Raw genomic sequence first — 15606 nt, 5'->3', positions numbered from 1 at the left:
AAAGATCATTTTATTATACTGTCCAAGAAATCTTCACACTGTTTAACAATAAAAATGTATTGTATTAGGATATGCACTAATGATATTAAGTATTAATTTTTTTCATCATTATTTTTGTATATATTCATGGTCTAAAGTTATTTTTGAAATCAAAGTTGAGCAATTGATTAAATAATATTGCAATTTCTACAATTATGCCGAAAATTTATATGTTCTTTTAAATGTTCTTTTGAGAATAAAGTGCATTTATTTTTGATAGAATATCTCTTGCATTATTATGTCATTACCATTACATCAGTTTAAAATGGTCTTCAAATAGTATTATTGTTTATCGCAATAATTTTTGAGACAATTAATCGCTCAGCAAAATTTGTCATCGTGACAGGCCTATTTCTCACCAGCCTGATTTTGTTGTAGCGAATGATGTATGCGGATTTTAAGAACTGTAGTTCTTAAACCATGGCAGCCATTAATGACTTAATGAAAGCTTCTGACTGTAACTCTATTTGTAGTATTAGCAATAAATATTGCTATACACCCAGACTTCTCGTCCGTCCCTGTGCTTCTCCAGCGACGAGGAGTTTAGCATACCTGCTCCTCTGTGATTAGCCCAGGGTGTGTCGGCTCGTTTTCATTGCTGTAGTGCAGAGGCAGAGTCTGACAGAGCTGGCCGAGCAGCATGGCCACTTCCTTCATGCTCCGCCAGCAACATACCAGCACCATCTGAGCCGTCACCCTATAGCCCTCTCCGTCTGGAGGAAACACACACAAACACACGCAGAGTGAGGTGGGAAGGAAGACATCTGTGGTTCCAAATATGGACTTTTTGTTACGATTTACTCTTATTGTTTGGAAATGTCACACCGATTCATTTGGATGAGTAAACTGTAAGAATTGCAGGAACTAATTACAGAAGTTGCAAACATGTCAACCTTCCAGACCAGTTAGATCTTCTGGTTCTGGTCTGCTCTGAACCAGAACCAGAACCAAACATGGAGAAGCAGAATTCAGTTTTTATGCTCCGCAAATCTGGAACAAACTTCCAGAAAACTGCAAAACTGCTGAAACACTGAGTTCCTTTAAATCAAGGCTAAAAACCCAACTGTGTAGAGCTGCTTTTGATTTATAATAACTGGAATATTAATCAACATATTTGATTGATGATGGGATTTGACCAAATGTTCATTGCTCTTTATTGAATGGTTACTGTATTATTGTTTTTATTAAAAGCACTTTAAACTTCCTTGTTGTTGAAATGTGCTACACAAATAAACTTTAACAAGTAGATAAACAACATAAAAAGATGAAACACTTCCCCCTTTTGGATATCCTAGGTACTGCAAGAGAAAGAGATTCAACACACTAAAAATCCTGATAAAAAGACACCATAGTCTCTTCCAAGTCTAGCAATCTTGTTATTTTCATTATAATATTGACAAAAGGAATGCTGCGTGAGAAAAGCTATGTCAAAACTTCCTGCTTCCTCAATGGATGAGATGGGAAAGTAGCAGCCAGGCGTTCCTAATCAAATGTACCGATTGTCATCATCAGTAAAATTGACTCTATAAAAGCCAGAATCTAGACAGTTTGAAGTTCTGGAGCAAACAGGTGTGTGTTAAAACAAACAAACAACAAACAACCCATCAGCAATAACCTCAGGAATCACTGGCCTACCGTTTAGGAACGGTTTCAAAAACGTTTCCAAACAGATGGATGTCAATCGCTCCACACAGGGAGAGAAGTGTGATGGGTTTCACCCCAAAAGGAGAAACCCAACGTGTGTCGAGCCATGAGAGAGAGAGAAGAAAAAAAAGCTGGGACAGAAAAGTCCCAAAAGAAATAAAAAATATAAACACGACACTATAGGAGATTAAGTAGTCCTTTCATGATCAAATTTAAGACATGTAATTCATGTATTTATTTCAGCTTTCATTTATTTTTAAGAATTGGAGACATTTTAAGGACTTAATTTAAGATACATGAATTTAAGGATGAGCGCGATAGTCTTGGTTGAATTAGGGACCAAAATTGTAACATTTGTTACATTTTCTGCTGCTGCGGTTTGATTTCACACAGCCGCGTGTCAAACAAAGCAAACTAATTAAAATCCTGTTCTCCTCCTCACCGGTGGGGGCGCTGCACCAAGAACTGCTGAAGAAAACAACATAAAACCTCAGAAAAAGACACTGAATGTAACTTCCTTTTTCGGAACATGCAAACAAAAATAAAGATTTTACAATTGTAGGATTTATCTTTGGTAAATCAACCATTACTCCCCGTAGCGTTGAATTAGCATGTTTGTTTAGTTTGTATTCACCCAGAAAGTCCTGTGCTGTAGTCCACTTCCTGCTTTGGAGCGGTTTCTTGTCCGCTTACATCCACACATGCAGTCAAACCTGATGCTAATTTGCATTATCACACAGATGAAACGAAAACTTTGAGATTGACACAACACGTCTCTTTTAGTGCTAAGAACTAAGAACTCTAGAGGCAGATTCTATGACATGTATTTGTTTTTATACTGTGACTTTTTCTTTTTAACTGTTTAATTAGCTAAGTCCAGGCAGGCAGCCCTGTGTTTTTTTTCTGTTTTATTCACAGTTTGCTCTCCACTCTGTCCTGCCTCTTGACTAGTACTTCTTTGGGAAAGAGGTTTTTAATCTGAATGGGATTTTTAGTCTGGTAAAATAAAGGTTAAATGGAAATGAAATAAGAAATAAAACTTATAATCTATATCTTGTTGAAATGTGGTACACAAATAAACTTTAACTGACAAACAAACATAAATAAGATGAAACACTTCCCCCTTTTGGACATATCAGGTGCTGCAAGAGAAGGAAAAATTTAGCAAACTAAAATTATGGTAAAAAATTTAACAAATCTAGCAACTTATCAGCAAATAGTAAAAATATGTATTAGTTTAAATTTAGTATTGACAAAAAGTTTAAATAAACAAAGAGAAAAAGTGGCCTCAACCAGAGTTTCTAGATGAAAACAACAGGAAAGTGAATAAACCACAACTACAAGCTCTGGAGTCATGGGGTGTACTTAGTTTTTCCACACATAGGTTAACCATTTTGTTTCCGACAGCAGGGAATTTCCTGTACCTGCGTTTGGCGGCGGTGTGCGCTGCGTCTGGGGTTCACTTCGATCATCTCCTTCGGGTTTCTCCAGCTCTCTGGCGCTGTTGAAGAAGTCGTTGGAGTCTCTGGGCTGGATCTCCTGCAGGATCCTCTGCAGACCTCCAGACGTCTCTGTGTAAACACTCATTATTAACACACTGCACAGGTTTCCCCCACAGGACGGAGGAGAAGAGGACGACTGCACTGTTAAGGCAAACACTGCATTTAACTGAAAATAGTTAGTAAAATCAGTTTCACCAAATTTCTATCAACACTCATTTTTAGTAAGTTACTTTGACTTTGTTGATGAAAAGTCTCACCACCTTACTCTACTTGATTTGTTTGAAATTTGTGAGTTTTCTTCTGAGTTGAAAAGTACTTTACTGCATGTATCCAAATACAAATACTTGGTTTTAGATGCTTACTTAAAACAAATAATGTTTGCTTACTCACTAATCTTAGGCTTACTGTCCTTACCAGAGTCGGTATCCATGGGTATGAGTCCCTCCGGGGACGAGCTCTGGACCACCGGGGACACCACATCGGACATCCGGTAGCACACGGTGATCAGCTCTGACACCAGACTCGTCCACTGCTCCGTCTGACTCAAACACCTCAGAGCCCAGACGCACAGATCAGATTTACACCAGAGGAACAACCGCAGGGTTTCACCAACTCAAGCTTAACACTGTTTAGAAAACTTGTATCACTCTAGAAATGTACGCAAGAAAGTCTGTTGTTTTATATAGTGGGGCTGAGATGAGTGTCACATAATACATGTAGCGCTGTTCGGGTTGGTGACGGAATGAGCCAGTGGCGAGGACAAACATCATCCAGCTAATGTTGATTGGATTCAGAGTAGAAGTAGAAAATACTGGCCGGGACGACACGGCTGAAAAATCTACTATGATATCAACATTTCATGTCAGTTACAATGCAAAAACACAAAATCTTAGCAAGTATTTTTGGTCTAGTTTCTAGTTCAAATACCTTATTGCACCTGAAAAAAGACAAAATTTGCTTAAAAGTAACTTTTCAGCAGATATAGATGCTTGTTTTAAGTAAATTATTCCTTAATATTGATGAAAAAGTCATAGTTCTCTTTGTAACTATGTATTTATAAGTTAAACACGTTAACTTATAACATGGAAAAGTGTCTTGTTTATAAATTAAATAACCTGCCAGTAGAACATGTATGGCACTTTTTCACTTGCACCAGAAATTAGACCAACAGTACCAGGTAAGAGTTTGTGTTTTTGCAGTGTAGATAGTTTATCAATTAATTTTCTTTTTGTTGTTTTAAATATCTGAAATACTTCCCAACTGATGGCATAAACTTTTCTGTTTTATTTACGGTTTTCACTCCACTCTGTGTTTTATTTTTGTTGTTTTTTTACAGTTATGACCGCAGTGGCAAAACCGTAAATTTAATAATGAAAATTCTATCAGATGTATTATTACGTGTTGATATTTATCTGATATAAATATTGATTTATTGTCCATCCCTATTTACCAATGATAGAAGCGAAAAAGTTAGCAACCTTCCTGGCTAGCATGGCAGCTAGTTAGCAGTATCCTCAACCTAAAGATATCTGAAAATATTTGTTTGATGAAACATAAAGTACACAGAGTATTATGTTTAATTAAACCACAATTAAGTTAGGAATGCAATCAACAAATTTAAGGCAAACTTACATATTTTCAGATTCAATTAAGACATTTTAAGGCCTAAATTTAAGATAAAAAGCTATTTGCATGCTCACTCTGTGCTCAGACGCTGCAGGACGGCAGTGATGCAGTGTGCTCTGCCATAGAGCGGAAACGAAGCGGCCGCCTGCAGCAGTGATGCCTCGGCGCCGGACAGCTCCGCTTGCAGTCGGCGCAGCAGCAACCGGACCACTGAAACAAGAAAAACAGTCAGAGGTGACAACAACACTCACCCTCTCTACTTTAGTAGAATTACAGACATACTCTGATAAAAGTAAAAGTAAAGAAGTACAAGACATGAAATCTACTTAAATAGAAAAAGTAAAAAGTAATTTCCACCTTCAAGAATACAAAATGACTCTGATGAGTCTAAAATATGTAAAAAGTTCAACCTTTTGTGCGAATAGTGGATTTTATTCCCCCATTTGGTTTTGTTTTATTCATTATGGAAGTAAAGAGCCATAAGTGAAAATGTAAGGAGTCAAATACGTGCCAAATATGATGCATAAATATCATTTTATCAATAAAATTAATGCGTTTTTTTAAAACTTTTTTCTGCCAGATTACAATCAGTCCCTCCAATTTCTTGCAAATAAACATTACAGTTTCAGTAATGCTAACAGCTGCCTCAGCCTTATCTGACGTCAGATTATACGTGGCTTTTACCGATGAGCACAAATACTATAAATATCTCTAAATTTATACCCAAAAAACTTTTTATTGCAAAAAACAATCACAAAATCCTGGAGGGACTGAAAAGATATTCGATATTGTTTAATTTTAATAACTTATTAATGTCTTAATGGGCTTTATCAATACGTTCTGGCACAACCGGCCCTTTAAGAGCATTCATGATCATAATTTGGCCCAAAACAAAAATCAGTTTGACACTTCTGGAGAAGAAAAAGTAAAAAGATTAATACTTAAGTAAAGTACAGATACCCGAGAAATGTACTACAGTAAAGTGATAAGTTACTTTTAGTTTTTTACTGCAGACATGTGATCAACGCTAAGATCTGCGGCGGTCACGGGTTTTTACCAGCCAGCGCATTGAGCTCCAGGATGAGCGACCGGGATGCCTCAGGCTGGATCTGGAAGTCCAGACCCGGATCGCATCGCAGCAGAACCGGGATCAGGTCCGGCTGCTGCAGCAGCAGGTGCAGCAGGTGGGCGGCGGTGACGCTGTCGTAGGGTTTGGTGCTGGTGCTGAGGTCCAGAGCAGCCCGGAGAACAGAGAGCATCGTCTCCGGAACCTGAACAGAAACAAGTGGATCAAAACGGCAAATCAGAGAAAAACTGGAGGAGAAACGAAAAGAACAAGAGAGAAAGATTCATCCTCACAGATTTACAGAGAAAACCAGAGTTTAATCCGTCGGATTTAAAAATAAATTCACAGTAAAGGAAAGAAAAAAAGAATGGAAGAAAAAGAAGCAAACGAAGGAAGGAAGGAAGGAAAGGGGAGATGATGGAAGGGTGAATGGCAGGTAAGAAGGAAGGATAAAAGGAAACAATGCAAAAACAAAAGGAAGGAAGGCATCGATGAAAGGAAGGTAGGTAGTAAGGTAAGGAAGGACTGACAGAAGAAAGATAGGAGAAGACAGAAGGAAGGAAAGAAAAAGAAAAACAAAAGAAGGAAATAAGAAATGAATGAACAAAGCAAAGAAATAGATGATGCAAAGAAAGAGTCAGATGGACAGAAGGAAGGGAAGAAACCAATGAAGGATTCAAGGAAGCCCCCGTTTGCTTCCTTCCTTCCTTCCCGGTGTTTAGTGCTTCTCCAGAAGTCAGGCTGGTTTCATGTCTGAATCTGAGCATCACTGCACACATGGATAAAATGTCAACCTGGAGTCCAACAGCGGTCGGAGGAAGCTGGCTCAGCAGCGCCGTGGCGAGCTGCTTCACTTCCAGGAAGTTGCTGGCCACGCAGTTCAGGACGTTCTGAGCATGTGCAGGGGTCACGACCTCACCGAGGGCAAACGGGCTGTGCTCTGGTAAACGCAGTGAGGAGGAGGCGGTTAGAGGCAGGCGGATCCGTTATCAGCGTCTAAATATAAGCTCTGATTGTAACCATGGTCACCAGCAGTGAAGGAGAAGAGCTGACTCAGCAGGTTCAGCAGGCTGAGGGACAGGAGGCATTTGGAGAAGGAGGCTCCAGGGAGCAAAACCTCCAGCAGGTTCCCACACAGCCAGCGAAGAAACGCCTGAAAACAAGAAAAATCCCGAACATTAGAGTTTCGGTTCAGATCAGATCATCGTAGCAGCGACGCTTTGCTCACCCTGTACTGATCCAGGGAGCACTGGTCTTCAGCCCGGCGCTCCTGGACGAGTCTCTTCTGCAGCAGCTGGCTGCTGTCCTTCACCCTGCAGAGCAACTGTGACGCACAGCAGGAGGTTTATCAGGCTGTGAGGAACCGACAAGTATCGATTTACTAGATTGGACAGAAGCTGCTAGCCACTGCTAGCCGCTGCAGCTGGCGACGCACATTGAGTCAAACTGTTCCGATGCGGCATGAGCAGGAATCAGTCACAAAAATGATCATATCGCCATAATTTCTTCTATAAACTATGGCTTGAATCATGGAGTTATTTTAGCGCTAGTATAACTGACCTATTTCTCAATATTTTAAAAATAAAATAAATTATTTACTGATCTCTTGGAGTTTGTTAGCTAGCTATTACAGTGTTGATAATTCATGACAGAACATGGCGTCACTTTATCAGATAATTTCTGATTGACTCGACCAACAGCAATGGCGTCCAATCAAGGCCTCACCTTCTTCATCAGGCTGACGGTTTGCTGCCTGACGCCTGGTGATTGGCTGTTCAGATTGGGAGGGAGGAAATGGCGGATGAGATCCATTTCCTGTGAGGTCAGAACCTCGGTGCTGCGATGACTCTCACACACCAAACCCAGAGCGTCCATCCTCACCTGCAGGAAACGGAGAACCATCTCCTTAATTTACTGGGATATTTTGGGATTCACCAACAGAAAGTAGGGATGCAAAGAATTAATCGACTTACAATTAATTATCAAGTAATGGTTTATTAGATTAAAATTTGTTTCAATGTGTTAACTATTAGAATCCCTCAGACGTTCTTTCAGTGTTGTAGTTTAGCCGCCATCCAGCAGAGGGCGCTGATGTTCATCCTTCAGTGGAACCAGGAGAGAAACAAAGATGGTGGCTACCCCAGAACAGGCAGAAAGAAAAACGGCTCAAAGTCTGATGCGGGATGCAAAATGCACCGTCTCTGGTTCTGTTTTGAAATATAAACACTCGACAAACGCAGAGCTCCATGACGGCACAGCGTCATCTTCTCATTCAAAAGTTACTCAATAGCTACAAAGGCATTCCACAGTTGTCTCCAACTTTGTTCTGAGTTGTGACCTGGAAAAGTGGGAGAGCTCACCTGATCGTGTTTGTGGATGAGTGCTTGTTGCAGCAGTGAGAGCGGGACCAATCCCCCCCATAGACTCTTCTCTGAGGCCGCGGCGACTCCCTGGGCTCTGGCCGCCCGCAGGCAGGTCATCAAGGCTCCCAGAGCTCCTCTGGTGGATGAAGAACCTGATAATTCAGGAACACATTAGAATTAGGGATGCTAATCAATCAATGAACTCTTAATGGCTTATTAGATTAAAAATTGTTCCAGATCATTAACTAAAATTTTCTTTTGTTGTTTTTGGCCTCCATCCAACAGGGGGCGCTGGTGGTCATACTTAAGCAGATACAAAATGTCGGCTATCACAGAACAGAAAATTCAAACCGTCCAAACAGTCTGGTTTGGGATGAAAAATCCACTTTCTGTGGTTTGAAATCTAAACATTCGGGTGAATTCAGCCGGAGGAGTGTCAAAGAAACTGCAGCTCAGAGGAGGAACTTTACCTCGGAGGCGGGGCTAAGTTCACCCAGGCGTTTTGCAAGAATCAAAGCAACACTCCAGGTGTGTTTTTGATGAGGAAATAACATCATAGCATAATGCAACGCTTGAAAGAAGTTGGCTTTAAATAATACTGCATCTTTAAGAAAATGGCCGCTCAGGTCAATCAATGTTAGATTAACTCATTAATCGATAACTTGCACCTGCAGTTGGAATTTTTTGTTTTTGAGGCAGATTAACAGTGACTGGTCACTACTGTGTTAGGTCTGTACCTGTCCTGCAGGGTGGCGCCCCCTGCAGGGCGGGCACCATGTGTGCCAGACTGGAGGGACTGCACCGCAGCAGCTTGGGCAGGAAGTAGTCCAGTATGTAGGTGGTCTGGTCCGGCCTGGTGTGGCACAGAACGTCCAGCAGGGGGTTCACCCAGGTCCGGTGCCACAGCTCCATCCAGTCCGATTCCCGTGCCGAGAGCTGAGCCTTGTGGCTGACGAAAAGCCTCTCCAGCAGGTCGCTGGCATACGGAGCCAGCGTTTGATCACCCATCAGGTCCAGGAGGAGAGAGGGCAGACGGGGCTGGACGGCCAGCAGGTGCTCCGCCCCGTAGAGCTCCACCAGGCAGCCCAGAGAGTCGTACTTGCCCCTCATGTGCCACTCCAGGCCCAGCAGGCTGCGGGTCAGCTCCGCCACGTACAGATCGGAGGCCGGGTCTGAGTCCGCCGGCTTTGTGCGCCGGTGCAGGAGCAGGAGGTTGTGGAACAGAGAGCGGGTTTGGTGGCGGATGCCGTCCAGAGGATGCTCCCAGTGGGAGTAGATGTGCTCCAGCAGGTGGCGCTGTAGTTTGGAGCCACCGCGGAGCGCCACCTGGAGGCTGGGAGGACAGAGGCCCGTTTCCTCCTGCAGGCAGTCCAGAGCGGCACTGCTCCAGAGGGTCAACACCCGAGCCACCACCATGGCTGTGCTGGACTCCTTTACACTGAAACAAGGAGAAAAAGACCTTAAAGGTCATGTTTTATGCTTCCTTGAACAGGTTAGAGTCGGTTTATGGTCTATACAAAACATCTCCAGCACATTTTTTTGAACAAAATAATTCTAAGATAATGAGATGTTAGTCTGGTCAGCTGTTTTAGGGCCTCCTGTCACTTTAAATCATATTAAGCTGCTGTTGGCCACGCCCCCACTCAACGTTTGCAAACAGAAGCGCAATTATACAACGGTATATTTTTGAAAAGCAGAAGTGGAGCCTCCTGCTAGTTTTATTAAGCAGTTGGACGTTATTAACAGCAGTAGAGACTCAAAAGAAAATATAAAAACTTAATTTGCATGACAAAAATCACCAGAATTAAAAAAAAACCTGCAACTAGAACCAGGGTTCTAGTTTTCCCACAGTAAAAACGAAGCATTTTCAAACGCCGTACCTGACGTCCAGGTTCAGCAGCGTCTCTGGGACCAGCAGCAGCAGCTCCTCCCACTGCGGTCCGGGCAGAGACCCTTTCCAGCCCAACATGGCCAGAGCGCCGTGGCTCAGATACAGAGCCACACCCGGAGGTCGTCCGCTCGTACACAGAGCCTCGCACCTCAGCTGGAGCCACCGCGGGGCCGAGTCCAAACCCGGAGCGGAGCCACGCAGCAAACTGCTCACCTGAAGACACACAGAAACACACAGAATGACTCAAATACTGATTCAACGTTTCCGGATTCTTTAGAATATCATGAAACTTTGGTGAAGAAAATGTACATCCCAAATCAGATCAGTACTTTCTGCCTTTTTCTGCTCAGATCTTCAGAGCTTATTGCTCATAAAAAGCACTAGTAATAGCAGATCTTTCACTCAGAACAAAACATTCTCCCCATGTTGTGAAGAAACCTGTCAGTGGAGCCAGTACTTTTTCATCAATACTAAGGATTTATTTAGTTAAAACAAGCTCCTGTGTCTTTCTGAAAAGGATTCAGACTTTTGCAATAAAGACTAGATTAAAAAATAATCGGTAATATTTTGTGTGTTTGCAATAATCTGCATCTCCTAGATTCACTTCAATCTTGAAAAACTTACTTTTTTCTCATAATTTTTTGTTTACCTTTACAATATGAGAGAAAGTCTTAGTTTTAATATCATAAATTATTTATTTCTTTTTCACATCAGAACATCCATGTTATGTTTTGTTTACTTAATCCAAAAAATTAATCTAGAGATGTCTCTTCAATTTATTTATTTATTCTGTTCTTTCTCTCCCTCATAGAAGCTTTTTTTTCTTCTATTCCAGCTTAAAAATTGACAAACAGAATCAATTCTTGGAATTAAATCATTCTAAACCCTGTTTTAGATTCTAATATTAACATTTATTTTCTCTGATCCAGAACAGAGAGAGGGTGTACGTTCTTTTTCCAGACGGCAGGACTCACCACTGAGGCGACTTCGTCTCCGGCGCCCATGACGGACCTGATGAGCAGAACCACGGCCATGCCAGCGGTGCTCTGAACCGCCTGGATGAGCTCTTCTGCAGGCGGAGAGAAAAACACAAGAATCCAGTTAGATTCAGGTTTGATTTATTTCAAACAGGATTTTAAAAACAAGAAAAAGATCAAAGAGTAGGACAGAGAAAAAAGTGCCAAAAAAACAGAGTAGGAGGAAGTGAAGATTTATTTAATTTAATTTAATTTATCTCAGTTTGATCAAATATATTACCTACCAATATTATTATTATTATTTTTAAAATTTGTACTTAAAACCATGTTACAATATCTAGGTGCTAAAGAGACAACAAATAAATTATATTACACAGACAAAATGATGACAAAATAACTCTGATGACAAGACAGTAAAATCTACGGACAATAATAATCTTAATAGTATTTTCTGACCGTCAGTGAGGATGTGGATGTAGCAGCTCAGCAGGCCGCCCAGCAGCTCTGGCGGCGCCGCCCCAACGGCGCCCTGAGATCTCTGGAGAACCAGCATGGACGTTTTCACCGCAGCCAGGCAGGACTGCATCAGCTGGGCCTGGGCGATGTGGCGCCCTGCAAGACCGCTGAGTGACCAGCAGGGGGCGACAGACGCAGGCAAATGAAAGACCTGCTGTTTTTCTCAGATGGAGAAATGTTGTAAAATACAGGAATTGGCTGCAGAAGTTTAGATTTTTGCATCTTTCCTTCCACACAAGCCTGGCTATTCAGTTTGTGTTACTGTAACCACTTAAGATTTTTTAATACAATATTAAAATACATTAAAAGATGCAACTGAACAAATACCTCAATTCTCGTAAGTAAATAAAGTAACATTTTATTCCTTTAATTTAAGTTTGATCATTTGTAGCATAAGAAGCTTCTGCAGATAAAAAATAAATAAATAACGTGTGAAAAGTTCAGTCCTTTCTGTTCAACTTAACATCAATACACTGTACGGCTGATCTATTGATTATTTTTTGATTTACTGATTAATAATTTGATAACAAAAGAAGCTGAATGGGAGATATTTTTTTCAGTTGAAACTAAAACTGCCACTTGAGATCTGAGTAAGTTATATTTATATTTTTTTTTGTCTTAAACGTACAATGTTTTGTACTATTTGCACAGTTTTACTGCCTTTTTTAGCTTGCATACTCCAGTTAATGATTAATAGATTACTCCATTAGTAGATGGATTTCAATAATTAATTAATGACAGTTAATCAGATTAATCATTTTAATATTCATTTATATTTAATAAATATTGAAATTAAACAAATTGAAGGTAGTTATTTTTTTTGTTATTAAACCAACAACATACTAGTACGAATGCCAGTGAAAAAGCTCCACACCATGATGCCGCCACTACCATGCTTGATTGTTGGTATAGTTTTCAATCTTATGTGGATTAAGGAAAACCAATAATAACACAAACTGGAGCATCCAATTGTTGTTTCTAAACTCCACTCTGGAAAAATATTAGTTCCCATAAATCATTAAAGGATTCAATTTTAATCAATCAGCTGAAAAACACAGAGTTCGTATTCATACCTGTTCTGCTGAAGGTATTTATGTAAAACCTCGCAGATGAATTTTAACACTATCAAAAAAAAACAAAGAGAGACTTTGATTAAAGTTAGTTTTCAAAGACAAAACTTCAAAACTTTTAAACTCAGTGGAAACAAACCTTGAAGGAGCAACTTATTAATGCATCTTTCACCTGAAAAAAAAACAAAACAAAATAAAATGTAAAGTCATTGCTTCCTATTAAAGTGATTTAATAGGCAGAAGTGATTTTTTTTTTTCTTACTTACCAAGATGGAAGCCATCCAGGCAGGCAGCGATGGTGTTTATAGTGTGTGGATCCTGTTCTGAGCACGGAGTGGACAAACAGTCGGACAAACAGGAGGACAGACTGTCCACAGCCCGTCCCTGAAGACACTGAGGCACTGAACTCAAAGCACTGAGGAAAGATACAACAAGGTAAGGTCATTTTATTTATATTACACATTTTCAGCAACAAGGAAATTCAAAGTGCTTTATATAAATTAAAAGGAAATACAAACAAAATAACAAACCAAAGGAAGGAGTAAAAGAAGAAAAATAATCTGATACAGCCTAAACATTTTTCACATTTCTTTATCCCAAGAAACTCCATGAGAAAATCTGAAAAAGTTCAAGAAATGTGAAATTAAAAGCGAGTTCCACCTGGCTGCAGCCCGTCTCAGGGGGTTCTTTGCCTCCACAGAGGTGTAGATTAGCGATAGGGCGTTCAAACACGCATCCAGTGCTTCACCACCGTCTTCCTCACTCAGAGCCTCCAACTGGGATCCAGCCTAATGGAGCATGAACACAAGCACATCACAACATCCATCTGAATACGCAGAAACCTTCAGTTGTGACAGAAATGCTATCAAAGATGAGTTGTATATATATATATATATATATATATATATATATATATATATATATATATATATATTAAAGATGAGTTACAAGAATTTTTACTTTTAATCTAACACTTTGAAATTGGGCCTCTATCTCTTCAGAAACTCCTGCTGTTTCTGAAACTCTGCCTTCACAAAGTGATGACAACATGGCTCCTCTACTAAACCCTTTGATATCGATTTTAGCAGCATTTCACTGAGACGTAGCTCCTATAATGAAATGTGCAGTTCCACCAGATATTTGCTAATTGCTGCTGGATAGTCTGAAGGAGCTGAGTGGAAGAGGGTTGGGGAAGCTCTGAAGCTCAGAAACTGCAGCTCAGAGGAGGAATGTCGTTACAACGAAATGACAGTATACCATGATGTAAAGCTCAAAAAGTCGATTTCACATAACACTACATCATAATACACAGACCTTTTTAATCATCTGGATCTGCTGCAAGGCGTCAGTCAGCTGTAAGCAGGTCTGCAGGGTCTGGGCAAGATGTCTGACTCCATCTGCGTCTCCATCCACAGAGAGGGACGCTGGGTGGGGCAAGAAAGGAAGAAAACAAGTGAGCGGATATTCGGGAAAACTCAAAGCTAGAGCATAAAGATTGAAGAAATCTTACCTATGAGCTGGCACAGCTTCTCCTCATCCAATGCTACCGCCTCCACTTTAGTAGTTTTCTTCTTCACCACCATGATTTAATACTAAAATAAGCTGTAACATAGTCAGATGTCTTCACTGGTATGCTGTTAGACATGTTATATACTTTAAAAATCACATAACTACTTCTATAGAAGCACAGAAAGAAACCAAGCTTTGATGCTAAAGTTTACCAACTTTCACAAGCCGTCTGAAAATAAGTCAAAGTTTACATTAAAAAGACATTAAAGACAACGAAAGCTATGAAACTGCAACATAATAACAGTGGCAACTCATAAAATGCGGTTTGATGGGAAAATAAAAGGCATTTACCTCAGTTGTGCATGTGGTCTTCAGCTTTGCTACAGCCGGTGTCTGTACCGGATGAAAATAAAACAGCTTCCGGTAGATTTTCGCAATAAAAGACTCCAACAGCCAAGCTTACAGGAAAATTAGCCATACGATCTTTGTGAATGTTTCAGTTCCTAAATTAAACCCAAAAAGTCAAACAGTGATAAAAACTTTGGCTAAAATTAATTGTAAAGTAAGTGTGCGAAATTAAAAGATTTTATTTTGAAGCTAGATTATTTTTGACCTTTCGTGGACCCCCGCACAGATTTCAGAGGAATGAAGCGGCACGCAAGCAGGGCCGCCATATTGGAAGGGTAAACAGCGATCAGTTAGCATATTAGACTTCATTTTAAAAATACGCATATTTTCATGTATATACCCGTACATAATTTACTGAGTATGTGTATCATAATAAATTTGGTAAATGAAATGTCTTTTATCAAAATCTGTCTATTCCTGTTCCTTTCGATTAATATGTGTACAAAAAAATGGAAGACTGTGGTTATTTTTTCATTAAATTTTGTGGACCCAGCATTGAATGAGTGAAAAGATGAATGAAAAGTATTCTAATACAATCTGTCAGAGTTATTATTATTATTATTATTATTATTATTATTATTATTATTATTATTATTAGCAGCAGCAGCAGCAGTAGAAGTAGTAGTATTAGTACTGGTAGCTGTATTATAACGGTTCTTAAGACATTTGCATCTCTACGTCCCTGCGCTCCGTGTTTTGATTGGTGGATAATCCTTTCAATCATGTAGAATGATGGTGCGTTCACCGAAACCTCGGAAGTTTGAACTCTAATCGTAGAAACCATGTAACCCGTGTCTCGTTGCTACATGGTGGAGTTTTCTGACTGGGACAAAAAGTCAATTAGTAACAGTAGGAAAGTAAGCGTACGATTAATTCAAAACGAAGAATCATACTTCCGACGGACAAAGTGGATTTTTCCGTTTGAAAATCTAAAAAAAAAATCTACATTCAATTTTTTTTTCCAACCAGGAAATGGGAAAATCTGACTTCCAAGT

The 15606-nt window shown here is 40.0% G+C and overlaps 1 protein-coding gene across 2 annotated transcripts in view; it reads right to left on the bottom strand.

The window, feature by feature from the left end:
* thada (THADA armadillo repeat containing) overlaps positions 1–14594 on the bottom strand; it is a 92244-nt gene extending 77650 nt beyond the window's left edge. Inside the window, exons 1-21 of one of the 2 annotated variants that reach the window (XM_055029365.1) lie at positions 14555–14594; positions 14205–14296; positions 14009–14118; positions 13355–13482; positions 12961–13109; positions 12834–12866; positions 12698–12746; positions 11565–11731; positions 11106–11200; positions 10121–10344; positions 8978–9678; positions 8238–8392; positions 7603–7758; positions 7106–7201; positions 6907–7030; positions 6672–6817; positions 5869–6082; positions 4886–5021; positions 3600–3736; positions 3108–3254; positions 592–752 (exon numbers count right to left, since the gene is read on the bottom strand). In XM_055029365.1, the coding sequence (XP_054885340.1) occupies positions 592–752; positions 3108–3254; positions 3600–3736; positions 4886–5021; positions 5869–6082; positions 6672–6817; positions 6907–7030; positions 7106–7201; positions 7603–7758; positions 8238–8392; positions 8978–9678; positions 10121–10344; positions 11106–11200; positions 11565–11731; positions 12698–12746; positions 12834–12866; positions 12961–13109; positions 13355–13482; positions 14009–14118; positions 14205–14277 (3201 nt within the window). In that variant the 5' untranslated portion in view covers positions 14278–14296; positions 14555–14594. Of the gene's footprint in view, positions 1–591; positions 753–3107; positions 3255–3599; positions 3737–4885; positions 5022–5868; positions 6083–6671; positions 6818–6906; positions 7031–7105; positions 7202–7602; positions 7759–8237; positions 8393–8977; positions 9679–10120; positions 10345–11105; positions 11201–11564; positions 11732–12697; positions 12747–12833; positions 12867–12960; positions 13110–13354; positions 13483–14008; positions 14119–14204; positions 14333–14554 lie in introns of those variants that run through there. The other variant, XM_055029364.1, reaches the window with a different exon arrangement.
* Between the last annotated feature and the right edge of the window lie 1012 nt (positions 14595–15606).

This window comes from Poeciliopsis prolifica, unplaced genomic scaffold, assembly GCF_027474105.1.
Source record: "Poeciliopsis prolifica strain line A6 unplaced genomic scaffold, Auburn_PproV2 SCAFFOLD005, whole genome shotgun sequence".
Taxonomy (NCBI): Eukaryota; Metazoa; Chordata; class Actinopteri; order Cyprinodontiformes; family Poeciliidae; genus Poeciliopsis; species Poeciliopsis prolifica.
This window is presented reverse-complemented; position numbering and strand designations above follow the sequence as displayed.